Source organism: Pagrus major, chromosome 8 (genome assembly GCF_040436345.1).
Source record: "Pagrus major chromosome 8, Pma_NU_1.0".
Lineage (NCBI taxonomy): Eukaryota > Metazoa > Chordata > Actinopteri > Spariformes > Sparidae > Pagrus > Pagrus major.
Window position 1 is genome coordinate 67,501 of NC_133222.1, and position 20,000 is coordinate 87,500.

Sequence of the window (20,000 nt, forward strand, 5' to 3'; positions counted from 1 at the left end):
TTCAGATGTGCCGAGGTCGGTCTTCATCAGAGAGCAGGACTGAGGAGGTGTTCAGTGACGGATCCTTCTTCTTGTTTCTCTGCTGGAGGATTTAAACTGGGACAAATATTCAAATGTGCAGCAGATTACAGACTGTGAGAGGAAGGAAACCCAAACCTTCACACACAGAACCTTCACACACAGAACCTTCACACACAGAACCTTCACACACAGAACCTTCACACACAGAACCTTCACATACAGAACCTTCACACACAGAACCTTCACACACAGAACCCAGACAAGAAAGGGGGAGAAAAGGTGTGTTCGTGTCTCATATATGCAGAGATCTGCAGCCCCTCATAGACCTGCAGCCCCTCGCCCCCTCACCCCCTCACCCCCTCACCTCCTCACCCCCTCACCCCCTCACCTCCTCACCCCCTCACCTCCTCGCCCCCTCAACCCCCCTCACCCCCTCGCCTCCTCACCTCCTCACCCCCTCGCCTCCTCAACCCCTCACCCCCTCAACCCCTCACCCCCTCAACCCCTCGCCTCCTCAGCTGCTTCATCGTGTCACACACAGACAAACTGAGCAGCATAACACACCACACACACACCACACACACCTCCACCTGGTGGCAGATAAAGAGCTTACAGGCAGGAGGTTTGTGTTTTCAGCCCTGAGCACACTGAGCTGAAGGGACATCACTGTCTGTATGTGGACAAAAGATCTCATTTCTAAAATTATACAGTATCAGCATGTTCACACCTGCTGTCATCATCTGTCCTGAGTGACACCTGTGATGTGATGTCACTTCCTGCTCTGTATGAAACAAACCCGTCCATCACTGGGACAAACAGACTCCATGTTTCTACACAAAGACAGAAAGAAGTTCATGTAGAACATTTGCTGAATTTACAAGAAGGAACAAATAAGTCAGAATCAGTCAGAGACAGTTTGTTTTAACTCAACAACTCACTAAACTGAGACGTTTGTTAAGGGAGTCTGGTGATGCTGTGGTGAAGAAGTCGTGTTGTGTTTAAAACTGTACTGAGAATGTTTCACTAAATATTCAGCACGATGAAGATCATCTTTTGTTTCTCATGTGAGCAGGTGATTGGGCACACACACGCACACACACACACACACACACACACACACACACACACACACACACACACACACACACACACACACACACACCTGCATTATTCATCAGGCTCCTGTGCTATTCATGGCGTTGTGGTCGCGGCTGCATCAGTTCAGGTGATGACAGCGACACGACGCCGCTCACAGTCACCTGATGAATAAATCAGCAGGACTCGTCTGCTCAGGTGAACCTGTGGATGAAGCCTGTTGCTCAGCAGGAAATCAACACCAGAGGGAGAGTGAGCACAGACCTGCATACTCTGTGTCTCTCTCTCTGTACCTGAGAGGCCACAGACAGACAGATCCATCAGCTCACAGGTGAGAACAGGTGAACATGTAGATCTACAGCGACGGAGGTGAAATGTCTAGTGAGGAATTGTTTTTAATCACAAATTCTGTAATTGTGCAAAAAAACATATTTAAACATTTAGAATTAAATATTATAGTATTTTAATACTTGAATATTTACTACATATTTACTACTCCAGTGATGTCTACAGAACGACATCATTCGAGTCCAACGTGACAAACACAAAGACTTTCACATCACGTCACATCACGGGGTGAGGTTGGGGTTCAGGTGATAGGCTCAGGTGTTACATAACCTGACCTCTGATTCACTGTCACAACAAGTTTTAATATAATTAAATATATTTTATTTAATTTCATCCAAACCTCTTTTTATTTTTTTGTCTTGTATTTTTGCTCCTTATTTGATTAATTGTTGCAGATTAACTTCCATCTAAATTATTTGCCATGATTAAACAACGAGTTGTCAACTAATTAATCATCAGTTATTTGGAGCATTGATTAATCATTGATTAATGGGTTCTCTGCTGACAGCTGGTTTAATGTGAGGATCTTCTGGTTTCTTCCTCCTCAGTGACAGTAAACTGAACATCTGACACATTATTCACCTTTTTATCACGTTACAGGCTGATCGATTAATAAGAGAAAACAATGGACAGATTAATGGATATTGTACAGAGCCTCGTCACTGAGCGGAGGGATATTAAAGGTCGTTAGTGGACGACGTCATTAAAAACAAGCTGCTGTGTGATCAGAGATCGTTGACCTGTGATGAGAACACGTCTCTGTTTTATGACTCTGTGGCGTCCTGCTGGTGAAATATTGTGTCTGTGCTGCAGAGGATTAAAGACGAGTCGGTGAAAAGCTTCAACAAACATGTTTATGGTTTTTAATATTTAAAGGGTCACTTCACTCAAACATCTGGTGGTCAGTTAAACATCTGCGTGTGTGTCAGCATGAAGAGAAGACGTGTTGGTGAACGATGAGTTAACTCAGTGACAAGTTTCTCTATAAGTCTGTTTGAATGTTTTAATTAAATTATGTTCAACAGATCACACACACACACACACACACACACACACACACACACACTGCAGCTCCATATCATGACACCGTCTCAGTGGACTTCCTGTGAGTATGCCGGAGCCGTTAGCTTTGTGTTAGCATTACAACAGAGCAGAATGAAGCTCAGGGTGTTGGTCTGACTCAGAGGGAGCCACTGAACCCTTTTTATTGAGACGCAGCCGACAGCTCCAGAACCAGGACTTTACTCCTTGTACTGATCCGTCCTCTGCTCCGCTAAAGCTCCTCACATCCAGACCTCAGGCTTCAGACTGGCACTGTGGTTCACTTATCGTAGTTGGAGCTCAATGAGGAGACAAACATTAACCAAACTCTAGTTTGAGTTCTAAAGTATCAAATCTGACTGATCAAAGTTCACCTGAGGACAGAAAACACCTGTGAAATATTCACTCTGTAGACTGACACCAGGCTGCAGTCTGATGATCGTGACACCAGGCTGCAGTTTGATGATAGTGACACCAGGCTGCAGTCTTATGATAGTGACACCAGGCTGCAGTCTGATAATAGTGACACCAGGCTACAGTCTGATGATAGTGACACCAGGCCACAGTCTGATGATAGTGACACCAGGCTACAGTCTGATGATAGTGACACCAGGCTGCAGTCTTATGATAGTGACACCAGGCTACAGTCTGATGATAGTGACACCAGCCTACAGTCTGATGATAGTGACACCAGGCTACAGTCTGATGATAGTGACACCAGGCTACAGTCTGATGATAGTGACACCAGGCTACAGTCTGATGATAGTGACACCAGGCTGCAGTCTGATGATCGTGACACTGATTCTGTGTTTCGTGTGTAAACTGTCAGAAACAGTAACGACTTCACTCAGATGTGTCGGAGCTGAAGATGTCTTCAGTCCAAAGCTCAGAGATTGAGTGTGAGGTGACAGAAACAGATCCAGGATCTGGATCCACAGCGTCGGGTCTGAAACACTTCAGTGATGGATCAGTTTGCATGCAGCTCAGAGCAGGAAGTGGGAGTCTGCAGGCTGCGTCTCTGAAAGCTGCTCAGTGTCTCTGTCTGTGGGCGTCTTCACACAAAGACAGCGCTGTGCTCAGCAGTCTGAGGTCGGACATGATGAAGAGGAGGAGGAGGAGGTCAGCAAAGCTTCACGTGTCTCCATAATAACATCACATTAACATACATTAACATGCCTCAGCCATCATATTTCATATTCAGGGACGTGTGACCTCATGACATCACATCAGCACTGATGATGACGACCAACGAGCCGCTGCAGGACGAAGGAGACGGGAGGTCACTTCATACTTCATACGTCCTCTGAACGACAGCTGACTCAGCCCACTGTGTGTGTGTGTGTGTGTGTGTGTGTGTGTGTGTGTGTGTGTGTACAGGGCCAGGTGAAAGAGGATCAACACTACAGAGGATACTTGAATCATTAATGTGATGAAGCAGCTGAACACAGTTGTTGTCTCATCCACCTCTGAAGGACTGAAGCTCGTTAGAGACGTGACATCACATATAAACACTGACACACACTGACACACACTGATGAAGGAGAACAAACTGTCCTGACAGTAACACACGTCACCTGCTCACATGGCCTCTGATCCACAACACACACAGACGTGTATCAATAAATATCCATACTGAATATCTGATAGGTGAGCTCCTCTCCAACAGTGAGGTCACACACACCCTGGAAGAAGACGATGAAGATGAAAGAGAAGAAGAAGAAGAGACGTCCACGTTGTGTGTCAGTGTGTGTCAGTGTGTGTCCTCGGAGATGCTGTGACTCTGACTGTGCTGATGTTAACACACAATCTTCACTTCTGTGTTTTAACAAAGTCCTGTTGGTTCAACAACATGTAAAGACGGCAGCATCTGCCTGTGTGTGTGTGCGTGTGTGCATGTGTGTGTGTGTGTGTGTGTGTGTGTGTGTGTGTGTGTGTGTGTGTGTGTGTGTGTGTGTGTGAGACAACATTAATTAAAGTGTGCTGGTCCAATGAGGCTGCGTGCTGTGACATGTTCTGTTTGAGTGAAAGAGGACGAACATCAGTCACATTGAGCAGCACATGGACGGGTTCTGATTACTGAGCTCACTGCTGTTTCATATTAAAAACATACAATAATATATAATCATATATAATACTATTAATCATATATAATTATATATAATAATATATAATAATAATAATATTTATATCTGCTGTCTGAGGCAGTTTAATTATAAGAAGTGAAAGAGAAACGAGCTTCCTGCAGGTTCAACAGCTTGTTACTGTGAGCTGGTGTCTAAATCACTCTGACCACTGGACCTGAACCTGAACCAGAACCAGAACCAGAACAAGAACCTGTCCTGACCACTGAACTTGAACCTGAACCAGAACCAGAACCAGAACCTGAACTTGTATGGACTGTATGTATGCACTTGTCCTAACATTTGTCCTGACACTCATCCTGACACTTGTCCTGACACTCATGCTGACACTCATGCTGACACTTTTCCTAACACTTGTCCTGACACTCATGCTGACACTCATGCTGACACTTTTCCTAACACTTGTCCTCACACTCGTCCTGACACTCATGCTGACATTTTTCCTGACACTTGTCCTGACACTCATGCTGACACTCATGCTGACACTTTTCCTAACACTTGTCCTGACACTCGTCCTGGCACTTTTCCTAACACTTGTCCTAACACTTTTCCTAACACTTGTCCTGAAACTCATGCTGACACTCATCCTGACACTTTTCCTAACACTTGTCCTGACACTCGTCCTGACACTTTTCCTAACACTTGTCCTGACACTCGTCCTGGCACTCATCCTGACACTTTTCCTAACACTTGTCCTAACACTTTTCCTAACACTTGTCCTAACACTCGTCCTGGCACTCATCCTGACACTTGTCCTAACACTTGTCCTAACATTCGTCCTAACACTTGTCCTAACACTCGTCCTGGCACTTTTCCTAACTTTTCCTCATCCTGACACTCATGCTGACACTTTTCCTAACACTTTTCCTGACACTTGTCCTGACACTCATCCTGACACTTGTCCTGACACTCATGCTGACACTCATGCTGACACTTTTCCTAACACTTGTCCTGACACTCGTCCTGGCACTTTTCCTAACACTTGTCCTAACACTTGTCCTAACACTTTTCCTAACACTTTTCCTAACACTTGTCCTGACACTCATGCTGACACTCGTCCTGGCACTCATCCTGACACTTTTCCTAACACTTGTCCTGACACTCGTCCTGGCACTTTTCCTAACACTCGTCCTGGCACTTTTCCTAACACTTGTCCTTACACTCGTCCTGGCACTTTTCCTAACACTTGTCCTAACATTCATCCTAACACTTGTCCTTACACTCGTCCTGGCACTTTTCCTAACTTTTCCTCATCCTGACACTCGTCCTGACACTTGTCCTAACACTCGTCCTGACACTTGTCCTGACACTCATCCTGACACTTTTCCTAACACTTGTCCTAACACTCATCCTGACACTTTTCCTAACACTTGTCCTAACACTTGTCCTGGCACTTTTCCTAACACTTGTCCTAACACTCATCCTGACACTTTTCCTAACACTTGTCCTAACACTTGTCCTGGCACTTTTCCTAACTTTTCCTCATCCTGACACTTGTCCTAACACTTGGCCCGACACTTGTCCTGACACTTTTCCTAACACTTGTCCTAACACTTGTCCTAACACTCGTCCTAACACTCATCCTAACACTTTTCCTGACACTTTTCCTAACACTCATCCTGACACTCGTCTTGAAACTTTTCCTAACACTTGTCCTAACACTCATCCTGACACTTTTCCTAACACTTGTCCTAACACTTGTCCTGGCACTTTTCCTCATCCTGACACTTGTCCTAACACTTGGCCCGACACTCGTCCTGACACTTTTCCTAAACTCGTCCTAACACTTTTCCTAACACTTGTCCTAACACTTTTCCTAACACTTGTCCTAACACTCGTCCTAACACTCATCCTAACACTTTTCCTGACACTTTTCCTAACACTCATCCTGACACTCGTCTTGAAACTTTTCCTAACACTTGTCCTAACACTTTTCCTAACACTCATCCTGACACTTTTCCTAACACTCGTCCTAACACTTTTCCTAACACTTGTCCTAACACTCGTCCTAACACTTTTCCTAACACTTGTCCTAACACTCGTCCTGACACTTTTCCTAACACTTATCCTAACACTTGTCCTAGCACTCGTCCTGACACTTTTCCTAACACTTGTCCTAACACTCGTCCTAACACTTTTCCTAACACTTGTCCTAACACTCGTCCTGACACTTTTCCTAACTTTTCCTCATCCTGACTCACGTCCAGACACTTGTCCTAACACTCGGCCCGACACTCGTCCTGGAACTTTTCCTAACACTCATCCTGACACTCGTCTTGACACTTTTCCTAACACTCGTCCTAACACTCGTCCTAACACTTTTCCTAACACTCGTCCTGACACTTTTCCTAACACTCGTGCTAACACTTTTCCTAACACTCGTCCTAACACTTTTCCTAACACTCGTCCTGACACTTTTCCTAACACTCGTCCTAACACTTTTCCTAACACTTGTCCTAACACTCGTCCTGACACTTTTCCTAAACTTTTCCTCATCCTGACTCACGTCCAGACACTTGTCCTAACACTCGGCCTGACACTCGTCCTAACACTCGTCCTGGCACTTTTCCTAACACTTGTCCTAACACTCGTCCTGGCACTTTTCCTAACACTTGTCCTAACATTCGTCCTAACACTTGTCCTAACACTCGTCCTAGCACTTTTCCTAACTTTTCCTCATCCTGACACTCGTCCTGACACTTGTCCTAACACTCGTCCTGACACTTTTCCTAACACTTGTCCTGACACTCATCCTGACACTTTTCCTAACACTTGTCCTGACACTTGTCCTGGCACTTTTCCTAACACTTGTCCTAACACTCATCCTGACACTTGTCCTAACACTTGTCCTGGCACTTTTCCTAACTTTTCCTCATCCTGACACTTGTCCTAACACTTGGCCCGACACTCGTCCTGACACTTTTCCTAACACTCGTCCTAACACTTTTCCTAACACTTGTCCTAACACTCGTCCTAACACTCGTCCTAACACTCATCCTAACACTTTTCCTAACACTCATCCTGACACTCGTCTTGAAACTTTTCCTAACACTTGTCCTAACACTTTTCCTAACACTCGTCCTAACACTTTTCCTAACACTTGTCCTAACACTCGTCCTGACACTTTTCCTAACACTCGTCCTAACACTTTTCCTAACACTCATCCTGACACTTTTCCTAACACTCGTCCTAACACTTTTCCTAACACTCGTCCTAACACTTTTCCTAACACTTGTCCTAACACTCGTCCTGACACTTTTCCTAAACTTTTCCTCATCCTGAGACTCACGTCCAGACACTTGTCCTAACACTCGGCCTGACACTCGTCCTAACACTCGTCCTGACACTTTTCCTAACACTCATCCTGATACTCGTCTTGACACTTTTCCTAACACTTGTCCTAACACTCGTCCGGACACTTTTCCTAACACTCGTCCTAACACTTTTCCTAACACTCGTCCTGACACTTTTCCTAACACTCGTCCTAACACTTTTCCTAACACTCGTCCTAACACTTTTCCTAACACTCATCCTGACACTCGTCTTGACACTTTTCCTAACACTTGTCCTAACACTCGTCCGGACACTTTTCCTAACACTCGTCCTAACACTTTTCCTAACACTCGTCCTAACACTTTTCCTAACACTCGTCCTAACACTTGTCCTGACACTCGTCCTGACACTTGTCCTGACACTCATGCTGACACTCATCCTGACACTTTTCCTAACACTTGTCCTGACACTCGTCCTGACACTTTTCCTAACACTTGTCCTGACACTCATCCTGACACTTTTCCTAACACTTGTCCTGACACTCGTCCTGGCACTTTTCCTAACACTTGTCCTAACACTTGTCCTGGCACTTTTCCTAACACTTGTCCTAACACTCGTCCTGGCACTCGTCCTGACACTTTTCCTAACACTTGTCCTGACACTCGTCCTGGCACTTTTCCTAACACTTGTCCTAACACTCGTCCTGGCACTTTTCCTAACACTTGTCCTAACACTTGTCCTAACACTCGTCCTGACACTTTTCCTAACACTTGTACTGACACTCGTCCTGGCACTTTTCCTAACACTTGTCCTGACACTCGTCCTGGCACTTTTCCTAACACTTGTCCTAACACTCGTCCTGGCACTTTCCCTAACACTTGTCCTAACATTCGTCCTAACACTTGTCCTAACACTCGTCCTGGCACTTTTCCTAACACTCGTCCTGGCACTTTTCCTAACATTTCCTCATTCTGACACTCGTCCTGACACTGTCCTAACACTCATCCTGACACTTTTCCTAACACTTGTCCTAACACTCATCCTGACACTTTTCCTAACACTTGTCCTGGCACTTTTCCTAACTTTTCCTCATCCTGACACTTGTCCTAACACTTGGCCCGACACTCGTCCTGACACTTTTCCTAACACTCGTCCTAACACTTTTCCTAACACTCGTCCTAACACTTTTCCTAACACTTGTCCTAACACTTTTCCTAACACTTGTCCTAACACTCGTCCTAACACTTTTCCTGACACTTTTCCTAACACTTGTCCTAACACTCGTCCTGACACTTTTCCTAACTTTTCCTCATCCTGACTCACGTCCAGACACTTGTCCTAACACTCGGCCCGACACTCGACCTAACACTCGTCTTGACACTTTTCCTAACACTTGTCCTAACACTCGTCCGGACACTTTTCCTAACACTCGTGCTAACACTTTTCCTAACACTCGTCCTAACACTTTTCCTAACACTCGTCCTGACACTTTTCCTAACACTCATCCTGACACTTTTCCTAACACTCGTCCTGACACTTTTCCTAACACTCGTCCTGACACTTTTCCTAACACTCGTCCTGACACTTTTCCTAACACTCGTCCTAACACTTTTCCTAACACTTTTCCTAACACTTGTCCTAACACTCGTCCTAACACTTTTCCTAACACTTGTCCTAACACTCGTCCTGACACTTTTCCTAAACTTTTCCTCATCCTGACACTCGTCTTGACACTTTTCCTAACACTCGTCCGGACACTTTTCCTAACACTCGTCCTAACCCTTTTCCTTACACTCGTCCTGACACTTTTCCTAACACTCATCCTGACACTTTTCCTAACACTCATCCTGACACTCGTCTTGAAACTTTTCCTAACACTTGTCCTAACACTCATCCTGACACTCGTCCTGACACTTTTCCTAACACTTGTCCTAACACTCGTCCTAACACTCATCCTAACACTTTTCCTGACACTTTTCCTAACACTCATCCTGACACTCGTCTTGAAACTTTTCCTAACACTTGTCCTAACACTCATCCTGACACTTTTCCTAACACTTGTCCTAACACTTGTCCTGGCACTTTTCCTAACTTTTCCTCATCCTGACACTTGTCCTAACACTTGGCCCGACACTCGTCCTGACACTTTTCCTAACACTCGTCCTAACACTTTTCCTAACACTTGTCCTAACACTTGTCCTAACACTTTTCCTAACACTTGTCCTAACACTCGTCCTAACACTCATCCTAACACTTGTCCTAACACTCGTCCTAACACTCATCCTAACACTTTTCCTGACACTTTTTCTAACACTCATCCTGACACTCGTCTTGAAACTTTTCCTAACACTTGTCCTAACACTTTTCCTAACACTCATCCTGACACTTTTCCTAACAATCGTCCTAACACTTTTCCTAACACTTGTCCTAACACTTGTCCTAACACTTGTCCTAACACTCGTCCTAACACTCATCCTAACACTTTTCCTGACACTTTTTCTAACACTCATCCTGACACTCGTCTTGAAACTTTTCCTAACACTTGTCCTAACACTTTTCCTAACACTCATCCTGACACTTTTCCTAACAATCGTCCTAACACTTTTCCTAACACTTGTCCTAACACTCGTCCTAACACTTTTCCTAACACTTGTCCTAACACTCTTCCTAACACTCATCCTGACACTTTTCCTAACACTTGTCCTAACACTCGTCCTGACACTTTTCCTAACTTTTCCTCATCCTGACTCACGTCCAGACACTTGTCCTAACACTCGGCCCGACACTCGTCCTAACACTCGTCTTGACACTTTTCCTAACACTCGTCCTAACACTCATCCTGACACTCGTCCTGACACTTTTCCTAACACTCGTCCTAACACTCATCCGGACACTCGTCCCGACTCCCGACACTCGTCCTCGTGAACCAGAGTGAGATCAGAGCTTCTCTCAGCTTCATGTAGTTAAAGTTTGATCAATGCTGATTCAATAGAAGACGTCAGAATTCATCTTTAACTACGATGTTATATTTTATAAGATAATAACGTAACTGTGTATCAGATTAATATAATATCAGTTCAAACTTTCATCATCTCATCATAACTAACACACAGCAGCTGGTTATTGAGTTTATCTCACATCAATATCATTAATAATATTAATTATTTTCACTTTGTCTCTGCTCGTGTGTTTGAACAGCAGCAGGAGACGATTCTCTTTGTGTTTAACGTCTCTGAGTATTGACCCCTTTATTAATATATCAGGTATAACATTGATTAAAATATGATGTTTCCTGTCAGCCGGCCCAACAGAGGCTAAAATTAGAGCGTCTCCTCCATCATTGATCCAAGGCTGGTCAGCTCTGTCTTCAGCTGTGTTTGTGTTCAGAACTGATCAGATGTCAGTGAGACTGATTGATTAGAGAGCTATTGATCCATGCAGGGGAAGAATCGCCGCTCACATTATAGACAGCAGTAATAACTTACAGATGATTGTTGTCCTTTATGAAATCAATGCTCTCAGTGAAATTGAATCCCACTCGTTGTCTGGTAATCTGATTACATTCAAGTGACACTTTGTTTCTTCTGTTCGCGACTGAGAACACAAATGATTCAATAATCAAACACAGACCACTGTTTCCTCTGACACCAGCAGTAACTAAGTACATTTACTAAAGTACTGAACTGTACTCAACTTTATTCTCCCACTTGTCAGCGTCTCAGAGAGAAATATTGTGGTTTTTGGTGAGCTTGTTGACGGGATCAAGACTGACGGACACATTGGTTCACCAGGGTCTGACTGTGTGTGTGTGTGTGTGTGTGTGTGTGTGTGTTTCCCTCTGATGAAGCAGTGCCGACCTGCAGCTGGAGTGTCATTATATTATGAGTTTCTCTGAAGGACAACTCAGCTTCAGAGCTGCTGCATTTAAACAGCCTGTGTGTCTGAAAACGAGCCAACGAGGATGAGAGACATCGTAAAGCTGCTGTTCAAGGAACAACAAGAACATCACAGATTATTGATGGATTAATAGATTACTGCAGAACAATGTGCTTACAATCGTCTTTATGTTCCTCCTACAGATACCTGATACTCTGAGCTGCACTGTTACACTTACGTTTAACTGTGTTGAAATATAAATGAAGTGTGTTAGTATCGTCTGCAGGCGCTCAGACTGCACACAGCACAACATCCGTCATCAACACACGTCTGAGAACCAAAGCAGCTGGTGCTCGTTGAGTTTATGAGAACTCACAGCTGAAGCTTCAAATACAAATCAATTAAATCATCGGATTATTTCAGGTTGACTCAACTGAACTCATACAGATGAATATCTGACCAGCAGCAGACAGTTCAGAGCAGAAAACAACAGCTGCTGGTATATCTGAATATAATATAATATAATATAATGTATATAATTATAAATATGACTTCATGTTTGTGACGTGAAGCTGACGTCAGGATCTTTTACATGGACAGTGTTTGCTGCCTCGCAGCGCTTCAAACTGAAATGTTGAATATTTTCTAAACAATGAAGAAGAGATGAACGCTGTGATGGACTGAAGGCATCACTGTGAGATATTAACACAGAAGAAGAGAAAATAGAGCTTAATAAATGATTTTGATCTGATTTTTACCCTCAGAGGACTCAGTGAGGCGTCTGTAGTGAAAAGTGTCTCAGGCTGCACACACACACACACACACACACACACACACACACACACACAGACACACACACACACACACACACAAACACACACACACACACACACTTGTATGTGTAATAGGAACAATATCAACATTTCTACAATACGAGTCACATCATGTTCACATGACATTCAGGTGGAGGAGCCGCTGGTGGAGCTACAGATGAGAAGAGACCACTGTTCAACATCTGTCAGCGTGAAACCACTGGATATGTTTAACAAGACGTCGGGACGTTTTAGTGGAGACAGAAGCTGCCGGTCGAGCAGCTTCAACGAGCAGCTTCGACCGGCAGCAATCTGACCAACATCAACAACATAACAGGGCGTCCTGTAGCTCAGGAGGCAGAGCGGGTCGCCTAGTAATTGGAAGGTCACCGGTTCGAATCCCGGCTCCCCTCAGTTACATGTCGAAGTGTCCTTGAGCAAGATACTGAACCCCAAATTGGCACCTTGCATGGCAGCCTCCGCCATCAGTGTATGAATGTGTGTGTGAATGGGTGAATGTGCCAAGTATTGTAAAGCGCTTTGAGCTGTCAGTAGACTGGAAAAGCGCTATAGAAATGCAAGACCATTTACCATTTACCATGACTGGTCAACACTGAACACTTTTGGTACACTTTTTGTATAAAAAGAACATGGAGCAGGTGGCAGCAGTCAGCGGACCACAGACTGACCTGAGTTCTGGTGTTGGACCGTCTCACTGAGGTCCTGCAGGTGGACCAGCAGCAGCAGAGATCCGACTCCCAGCAGCACGAGGAACCACAGAGAGCAGTAGAGAGAGAAGGGCGGCTTCATGACCGCACACACACACACAGAGCAGAGTCCTGCAGCCTCAAGTCCACCAGACTGGTCCCAGATCAGCCCGACCGCTCAGCCTGAGGAGGAAGAGACAAGACGTCACAAGACATCTACATGTACAGCAGGGCTAACAGCAGACACAGTTAGATTTAAAGCTGCAACATGTTAGCATGTTAGTTTAAAACTTTCAAAGAATAACAACAAAGAAGAAGAAACAGCGACGTTAACTGAAGTTAAGTTAGCATACTGAAGTTAGCATGCTAACCAGCTAGCCCCGGCCCATCCTGTCTCTGAGCTCCAAGTCTGGACCGCTAGCTTATTGAGCTAACTAGCTAACAGCAGCTACAGTTAGCAGTCACTCTCCTGATATGCTGCCACCTTTGGTTAAGTGACCTTAGACAGGTTTATTATTAATATTTCAAAAAGGACTTTATTAAAAATGAACACAGCAGTTAAGACTCTTGTTCCAGGAGCTCAGTATCACAGACAACAGCTGGTTTCTATCCACGCCGTCTGAGTGTGATCGACCACTTTGGCTGCAACTAAAGATGATTTCAATTAGCAACTCATCTGCAGTGAGGCTGCCATGAAAACTACAACATAACAACACACCTGCTGACGCACCAACACAGAGAACACCAGGATCACTACAGACAGCAGACTGCTGCACAACCAATCCAAATATGATCAACATCACAATATGACCAAGATCCAAAATCACAGAAGCTGTAAGTGTGTGATGAACAGAAGGGACAGTGGCCCTCCTCCTCCTCCTCCTCCTCCTCCTGTGTGCGACATCATTGTCCACCATGTTTCCTCTGCTGACGCTCCTTCAGCTGCTGAACACACTGAACATACAGGAGGACGAGTGGAGCAGCTGTGACCCTGATCACTGTTCACACATGACACGGGCAGAAAGACTCCGCCCACCGGAGGGCGCCGTCACTGTGACATGAACAGCAGCTGAAAGGACTGACGGTGTTGTTGTTCCTCAGAAGACGGTCTGTAAATACCAGCGTGTGTTAACATGCCGTGTGTGTGCGCGCGTGTCTGTGTGTGTGTGTGCGTGTCCTGCTGACTGCACACTTCCTGCTCCCATGAGGCCTTGCAGGAACATCTGTTTCTCTGGAGTGCAGTCAAACAGCTTCCCTCAGCAGGTGTGACTCTACTGCAGGTACACACACACACAGACACAGACACAGACACACACACACACACACACAGACACACACACACTGAGCTGTTTGTTGTGTTGTCAGCTGTTTGGACTCGTTAGAGAGAAGAAAACCATTTCAGGACAAACGGGTTAATTTAAAGCTACATGAGCAAAGCGACCATCAGACAGCAGACTGGCTGATCTCTTTACTTATTATAGTTATTATTATTGTGAACGTCTGTCACCGGCTCAGATCCAGACTGGTTCCTGGTTGGACAAGCTGCTCATCAAGACGTGAACAGCGTGAGAGTGGACCAGAACAGAACACAGTGAGCCGTCAGCTGTGTGACATCATTATAAAGCTGATGGTTCACACCACGCTTCGTGAAGTCATGAGTCTGTTGGACCTCGTTGCTCAGAAGATGATTTGTGGTCCAGAAGCTTCAGTTTGAAAAATGGTTTTAATTACAGAAACATTAAGGAACCAGTGAGCTGCTTTAATTAACACCAACAGGTTTTAGTTTGTGTGAGTCTGAGAGCACAACTGTTTGTGTGTGTGTGCGTGTGTCTATGTGTGTGTCTATGTGTGTACGTGTGTAGGTGTGTGTGTGTGTACGTGTGTGTAGGTGTGTGTGTGTGTACGTGTGTGTACGTGTGTGTGTGTACGTGTGTGTATGTGTGTGTGTGTGTACGTGTGTGTGTGTGTGTGTGTGTACGTGTGTGTGTGTGTGTGTGTGTGTGTGTGTGTGTGTGTGTGTGTGTGTGTGTGTGTACGTGTGTGTGTGTGTGTGTGTGTGTGTGTGTGTGTGTATGTAGTATAAAAACCCTTCACGAACGCTGAAATATTTTTGGAAGTGACAGAAAGCAGCTGAGTGAGCGTCGCAGCGTTCAATGACCCACAGCACCATCAGAACACATCTGATCACTAACTGACTGTTAGAACTGTTCTGGAGCTAAAACCTGATGTTTCAAAGAACTTGAACACTTTGTTCAGTGACGGTCCAGTCTGTGAAGAGTCAATATAAGTCGTAGAGCTGAAACAGAAATTAACCTCCAATAACTTTAATGAATTGATCCGTCATCAGTCGTTATTTCAGCGAACATGAAACAACCTCTCAAATGTCAATACTTGCTCCAGATGAGCTGACACACGTCACCAGAACCACCTCGCTCACTGTGGCACCGGGTCCAAAAGCTGCTGAGCTGCATTTTACACAACATGTTCTTTACTTCCACAGAAAGAGAAGAGTCAACACGTCTGCCCTTCATTACAGGTTAGTTAACCATGTTACTGAGCGACAGGTTGGTTAACCATGTTACTGAGTGACAGGTTGGTTAACCATGTTACTGAGTGAGTGACAGGTTAGTTAACCATGTTACTGAGTGAGTGACAGGTTAACCATGTTACTGAGTGACAGGTTAGTTAACCATGTTACTGAGTGAGTGACAGGTTAACCATGTTACTGAGTGACAGGTTGGTTAACCATGTTACTGAGCGACAGGTTAGTTAACCATGTTACTGAGTGACAGGTTAGTTAACCATGTTACTGAGTGAGTGACAGGTTAACCATGTTACTGAGTGACAGGTTGGTTAACCATGTTACTGAGCGACAGGTTAGTTAACCATGTTACTGAGTGACAGGTTAGTTAACCATGCTACTGAGTGAGTGACAGGTTAGTTAACCATGTTACTGAGTGACAGGTTGGTTAACCATGTTACTGAGTGAGTGACAGGTTAACCATGTTACTGAGTGACAGGTTAGTTAACCATGTTACTGAGTGAGTGACAGGTTAACCATGTTACTGAGTGACAGGTTGGTTAACCATGTTACTGAGCGACAGGTTAGTTAACCATGTTACTGAGTGAGTGACAGGTTAGTTAACCATGTTACTCAGTGACAGGTTAGTTAACCATGTTACTGAGTGAGTGACAGGTTAACCATGTTACTGAGTGACAGGTTAGTTAACCATGTTACTGAGTGAGTGACAGGTTAACCATGTTACTGAGTGACAGGTTGGTTAACCATGTTACTGAGCGACAGGTTAGTTAACCATGTTACTGAGTGACAGGTTAGTTAACCATGCTACTGAGTGAGTGACAGGTTAGTTAACCATGTTACTGAGTGACAGGTTGGTTAACCATGTTACTGAGTGAGTGACAGGTTAACCATGTTACTGAGTGACAGGTTAGTTAACCATGTTACTGAGTGAGTGACAGGTTAACCATGTTACTGAGTGACAGGTTAGTTAACCATGTTACTGAGTGAGTGACAGGTTAACCATGTTACTGAGTGACAGGTTAGTTAACCATGCTACTGAGTGAGTGACAGGTTAACCATGTTACTGAGTGACAGGTTAGTTAACCATGTTACTGAGTGACAGGTTAGTTAACCATGTTACTGAGTGACAGGTTAGTTAACCATGCTACTGAGTGAGTGACAGGTTAACAATGTTACTGAGTGAGTGACAGGTTAGTTAACCATGTTACTGAGTGAGTGACAGGTTAACCATGTTACTGAGTGACAGGTTAGTTAACAATGTTACTGAGTGAGTGACAGGTTAGGTAACCATTTTACTGAGTGAGTGACAGGTGCTGATTGTGTCTGTAGGCCAATCAGAGAAGAGATGAAGAGGGGGTCACGTGATGGCGGTGAGCTGAGCAGACGCTTTTGCCAGAGCTCCGTGCCACTAGGTACTAATTTTCTCATTATCCTGACAACAACCAGGCGCTATAAGCCATTTTTGTTATGAACATCACAGGCTATGTCCTTGGAAAACTTTTGGCCACAGTCTTTCGACAAGATGGGAAGAACCAGAGGAAATAAAGACAAAAAAGACGTCCCGTCTGAGCTCGGCGACGATACACAAGATGGCGACCAGGCTGAGTTTGAAACCGCGGACGGGCTTGACCTTGCCCTTGCTCAAGCTCTGAGCATAATGACTTCCAACATTATTAAAGTTATCGATGAAAAACCCAGCCCTCTGGCCGAGACTATCCACAAACATGCTACGGAACTCCAGGTCGCTAGCAAGCGGCTAGAGGAAGCAGAGGCTAGGCTACTAGCAGTTGAAAACTCCGCCAGGACGGTGGCTTAATCTCCTCGACGGTGATGAAGAACCGCAAGGCATATGATGCGGTGAAACAGCGGTAGCTGTTCCCAGCTACTCTACAGGTGACACACGGAGGCTCCAAAAAGAGGTTTTCCACCCCGGAGGAGGTGCGCGCTTTCATTGACTCTCTGCCTGGATGATAACTTTGGGGAGCACGGAGCTCCGTTTGTCTGGTTTGGGACACCTTTTCTGCAACAGCCGCAGTTGTTTTCCCACTCACGCTGGTAGGTCAGACATTGTAGCCTACTCTTGAACACTCTGAACATTTTGAACATATTGAACATTTCTTAACCGAGTGGCGCAGCTGCTCATAACGTGAATATTACGTTTCCACCTTATTTCGATCATTCCCACAGGGAGGACTCTTTTAGTTTTCTTGGCACGCTACTCATCATATGCTGTCAGTTCCCTCTTGGTGAGTTTGAAAGGTGCTTGTATGGTGAACAGTCCCTGTTTATTTGGGGAAAGACCCTCAGTTTGTTTTTCTCTGTTGTACATTTATTATGCTTGCTTAGTGTAGTTTATGTGATTTGCTCAGGACATGACATGTGTATAAGATTCAAGTTGGGTATCAGTGTGGCTAAATGTAACTGTCCTATGTATCTGATGATGTGAGTCATGGGATGCATATACAGGATGAGTGTGGGTGTAACCGAATGTGGCTTTTTATCCTGCCCTTATGGCGAATAGTGTCTTATGGCCATGTCTGATTTAAATAATATTAAGCTCTGTTCTTGGAACATCCGTGGCCAAGAGGACGGCAGTATTATCATTTTTGAAAAAGGAAGGTGCCTCTATTGCGTTCCTTCAGGAGACTCACCTGGAGGACAAGGATAATGCTAAATGGCAAAGGAGTTGGGTGGGGCAGGTCTTTGCTACATCATATTCTTTCAGTAGGGGCGTAGCCATTCTGATTTGTAAAAAGCTTTTTAGGTCTCTTGATTGTGTTAAAGACAGCCAGGGCCGGTATGTAATTGTTAAAGGAATACTCCCAGGAAAAGAGGTAACATTTATGAATCTAAATTGTCCCCCAGCCTATTCCCCTGATTTTCTCTCCAAGGCTTTTGCAGTGTTTATGGAGCGGGCCTCTGGGGACTCTTTTGTGGGAGATTTCAATTGTCAGCTTAATCCCTCTCTTGACAAACTTCCACCTGACACTTCTCACCCTTCTAAGCAAGCGAGGGTGCTCACTAATATATGTCATGATATTGAATATTCTGATGTGTGGAGGCAGCTTCACCCTACTGATTCAGAGTTCACTTTTTTTTCGGCCCCACATAAAAGCTATACCAGAATTGATAACATTTTCATCCCCTCCTCAAAGGTGTCTCTTGCTTTATCATGTTCCATAGGCAACATTGTGTTGCCAGACCATGCCCCCCTTTACTTGGTATATTCTCTCACTGAGGACAGGGCATTGTCACGGCGCTGGAGATTTCAACCTTATCTCCTCAAAGATGACAAGTTTATTTCCTACTTTACTTAAGAATTTAAGATGTTTTATTCTATCAACTCACCATCCACAGATAATCCCTCTGTCCTCTGAGAGACGTGTAAAATATACTCCCGCGGACTGATTATGTCATTTGTTGCATCCAAAAGACGTGGAAGGAATGAACAGCGTGAACTTCTCGAATCTCAACTAGCTGAATTGGAGAAAAATCACATATCTAGCCTGGGTCCAGATTTGCTTAAGGAACTGTTATCCGCATGTGCTGCATTGAATACTTTTCTGATTCAGGACTCTGAACAGTCCCTTAAATTTGCCAGGCAGAAACTATATGAGTTTGGGGATAAACCTGGAACATATCTTGCTAACCTTGTCAAGAAGAGGGCAGATTCTCAAAATATAGTCTCTATCACTGGCTCTAATGGTGTTAGATCGTTCGACACTAGAACCATTAATAAACACTTTGCATCATTTTATTCCAATCTATATAGTTCAGAACAGCCTGACAATGCCCTGACCCTTATGCGTCAGTGTTTTGCAGATTTGAGACTCCCCAAGGCTACGGAGGATCAAAAATTATAACTAAATGCCCCAATTACTAGAGAGGAAGCGCTACTTGCTTTGAAATCTATGCCGTCCGGTAAGGCCCCAGGGCCGGATGGATTTGGATGTGAGTTTTATAAGGAGTTTAGGAGTATTCTTTTAGACCCTCTGCTGTCTATGCTTAATCATTCATTTGAAAATGGGATCCTACCTCAATCCCTTAGGGAGGCCAACATTTCTCTCATCCTTAAAAAAGGAAAATGCCCAGATAGCTGCGCTTCTTACAGACCGATAGCCCTACTTAACTCTGACCCAAAACT

At 44.6% G+C, this 20,000-nt stretch overlaps 1 protein-coding gene across 1 annotated transcript in view; it reads right to left on the reverse strand.

Moving 5' to 3' along the window:
* The window catches only part of LOC141001299 (carbohydrate sulfotransferase 8-like), a 36,588-nt gene that overhangs the window by 5,112 nt on the left and 11,476 nt on the right, over window positions 1–20,000 (reverse strand). The window contains exon 2 of the mRNA XM_073472328.1: window positions 13,297–13,497. Within this exon, the coding sequence (XP_073328429.1) occupies window positions 13,297–13,417 (121 nt within the window). The 5' untranslated portion in view covers window positions 13,418–13,497. The remainder of the gene's footprint in view (window positions 1–13,296; window positions 13,498–20,000) is intronic.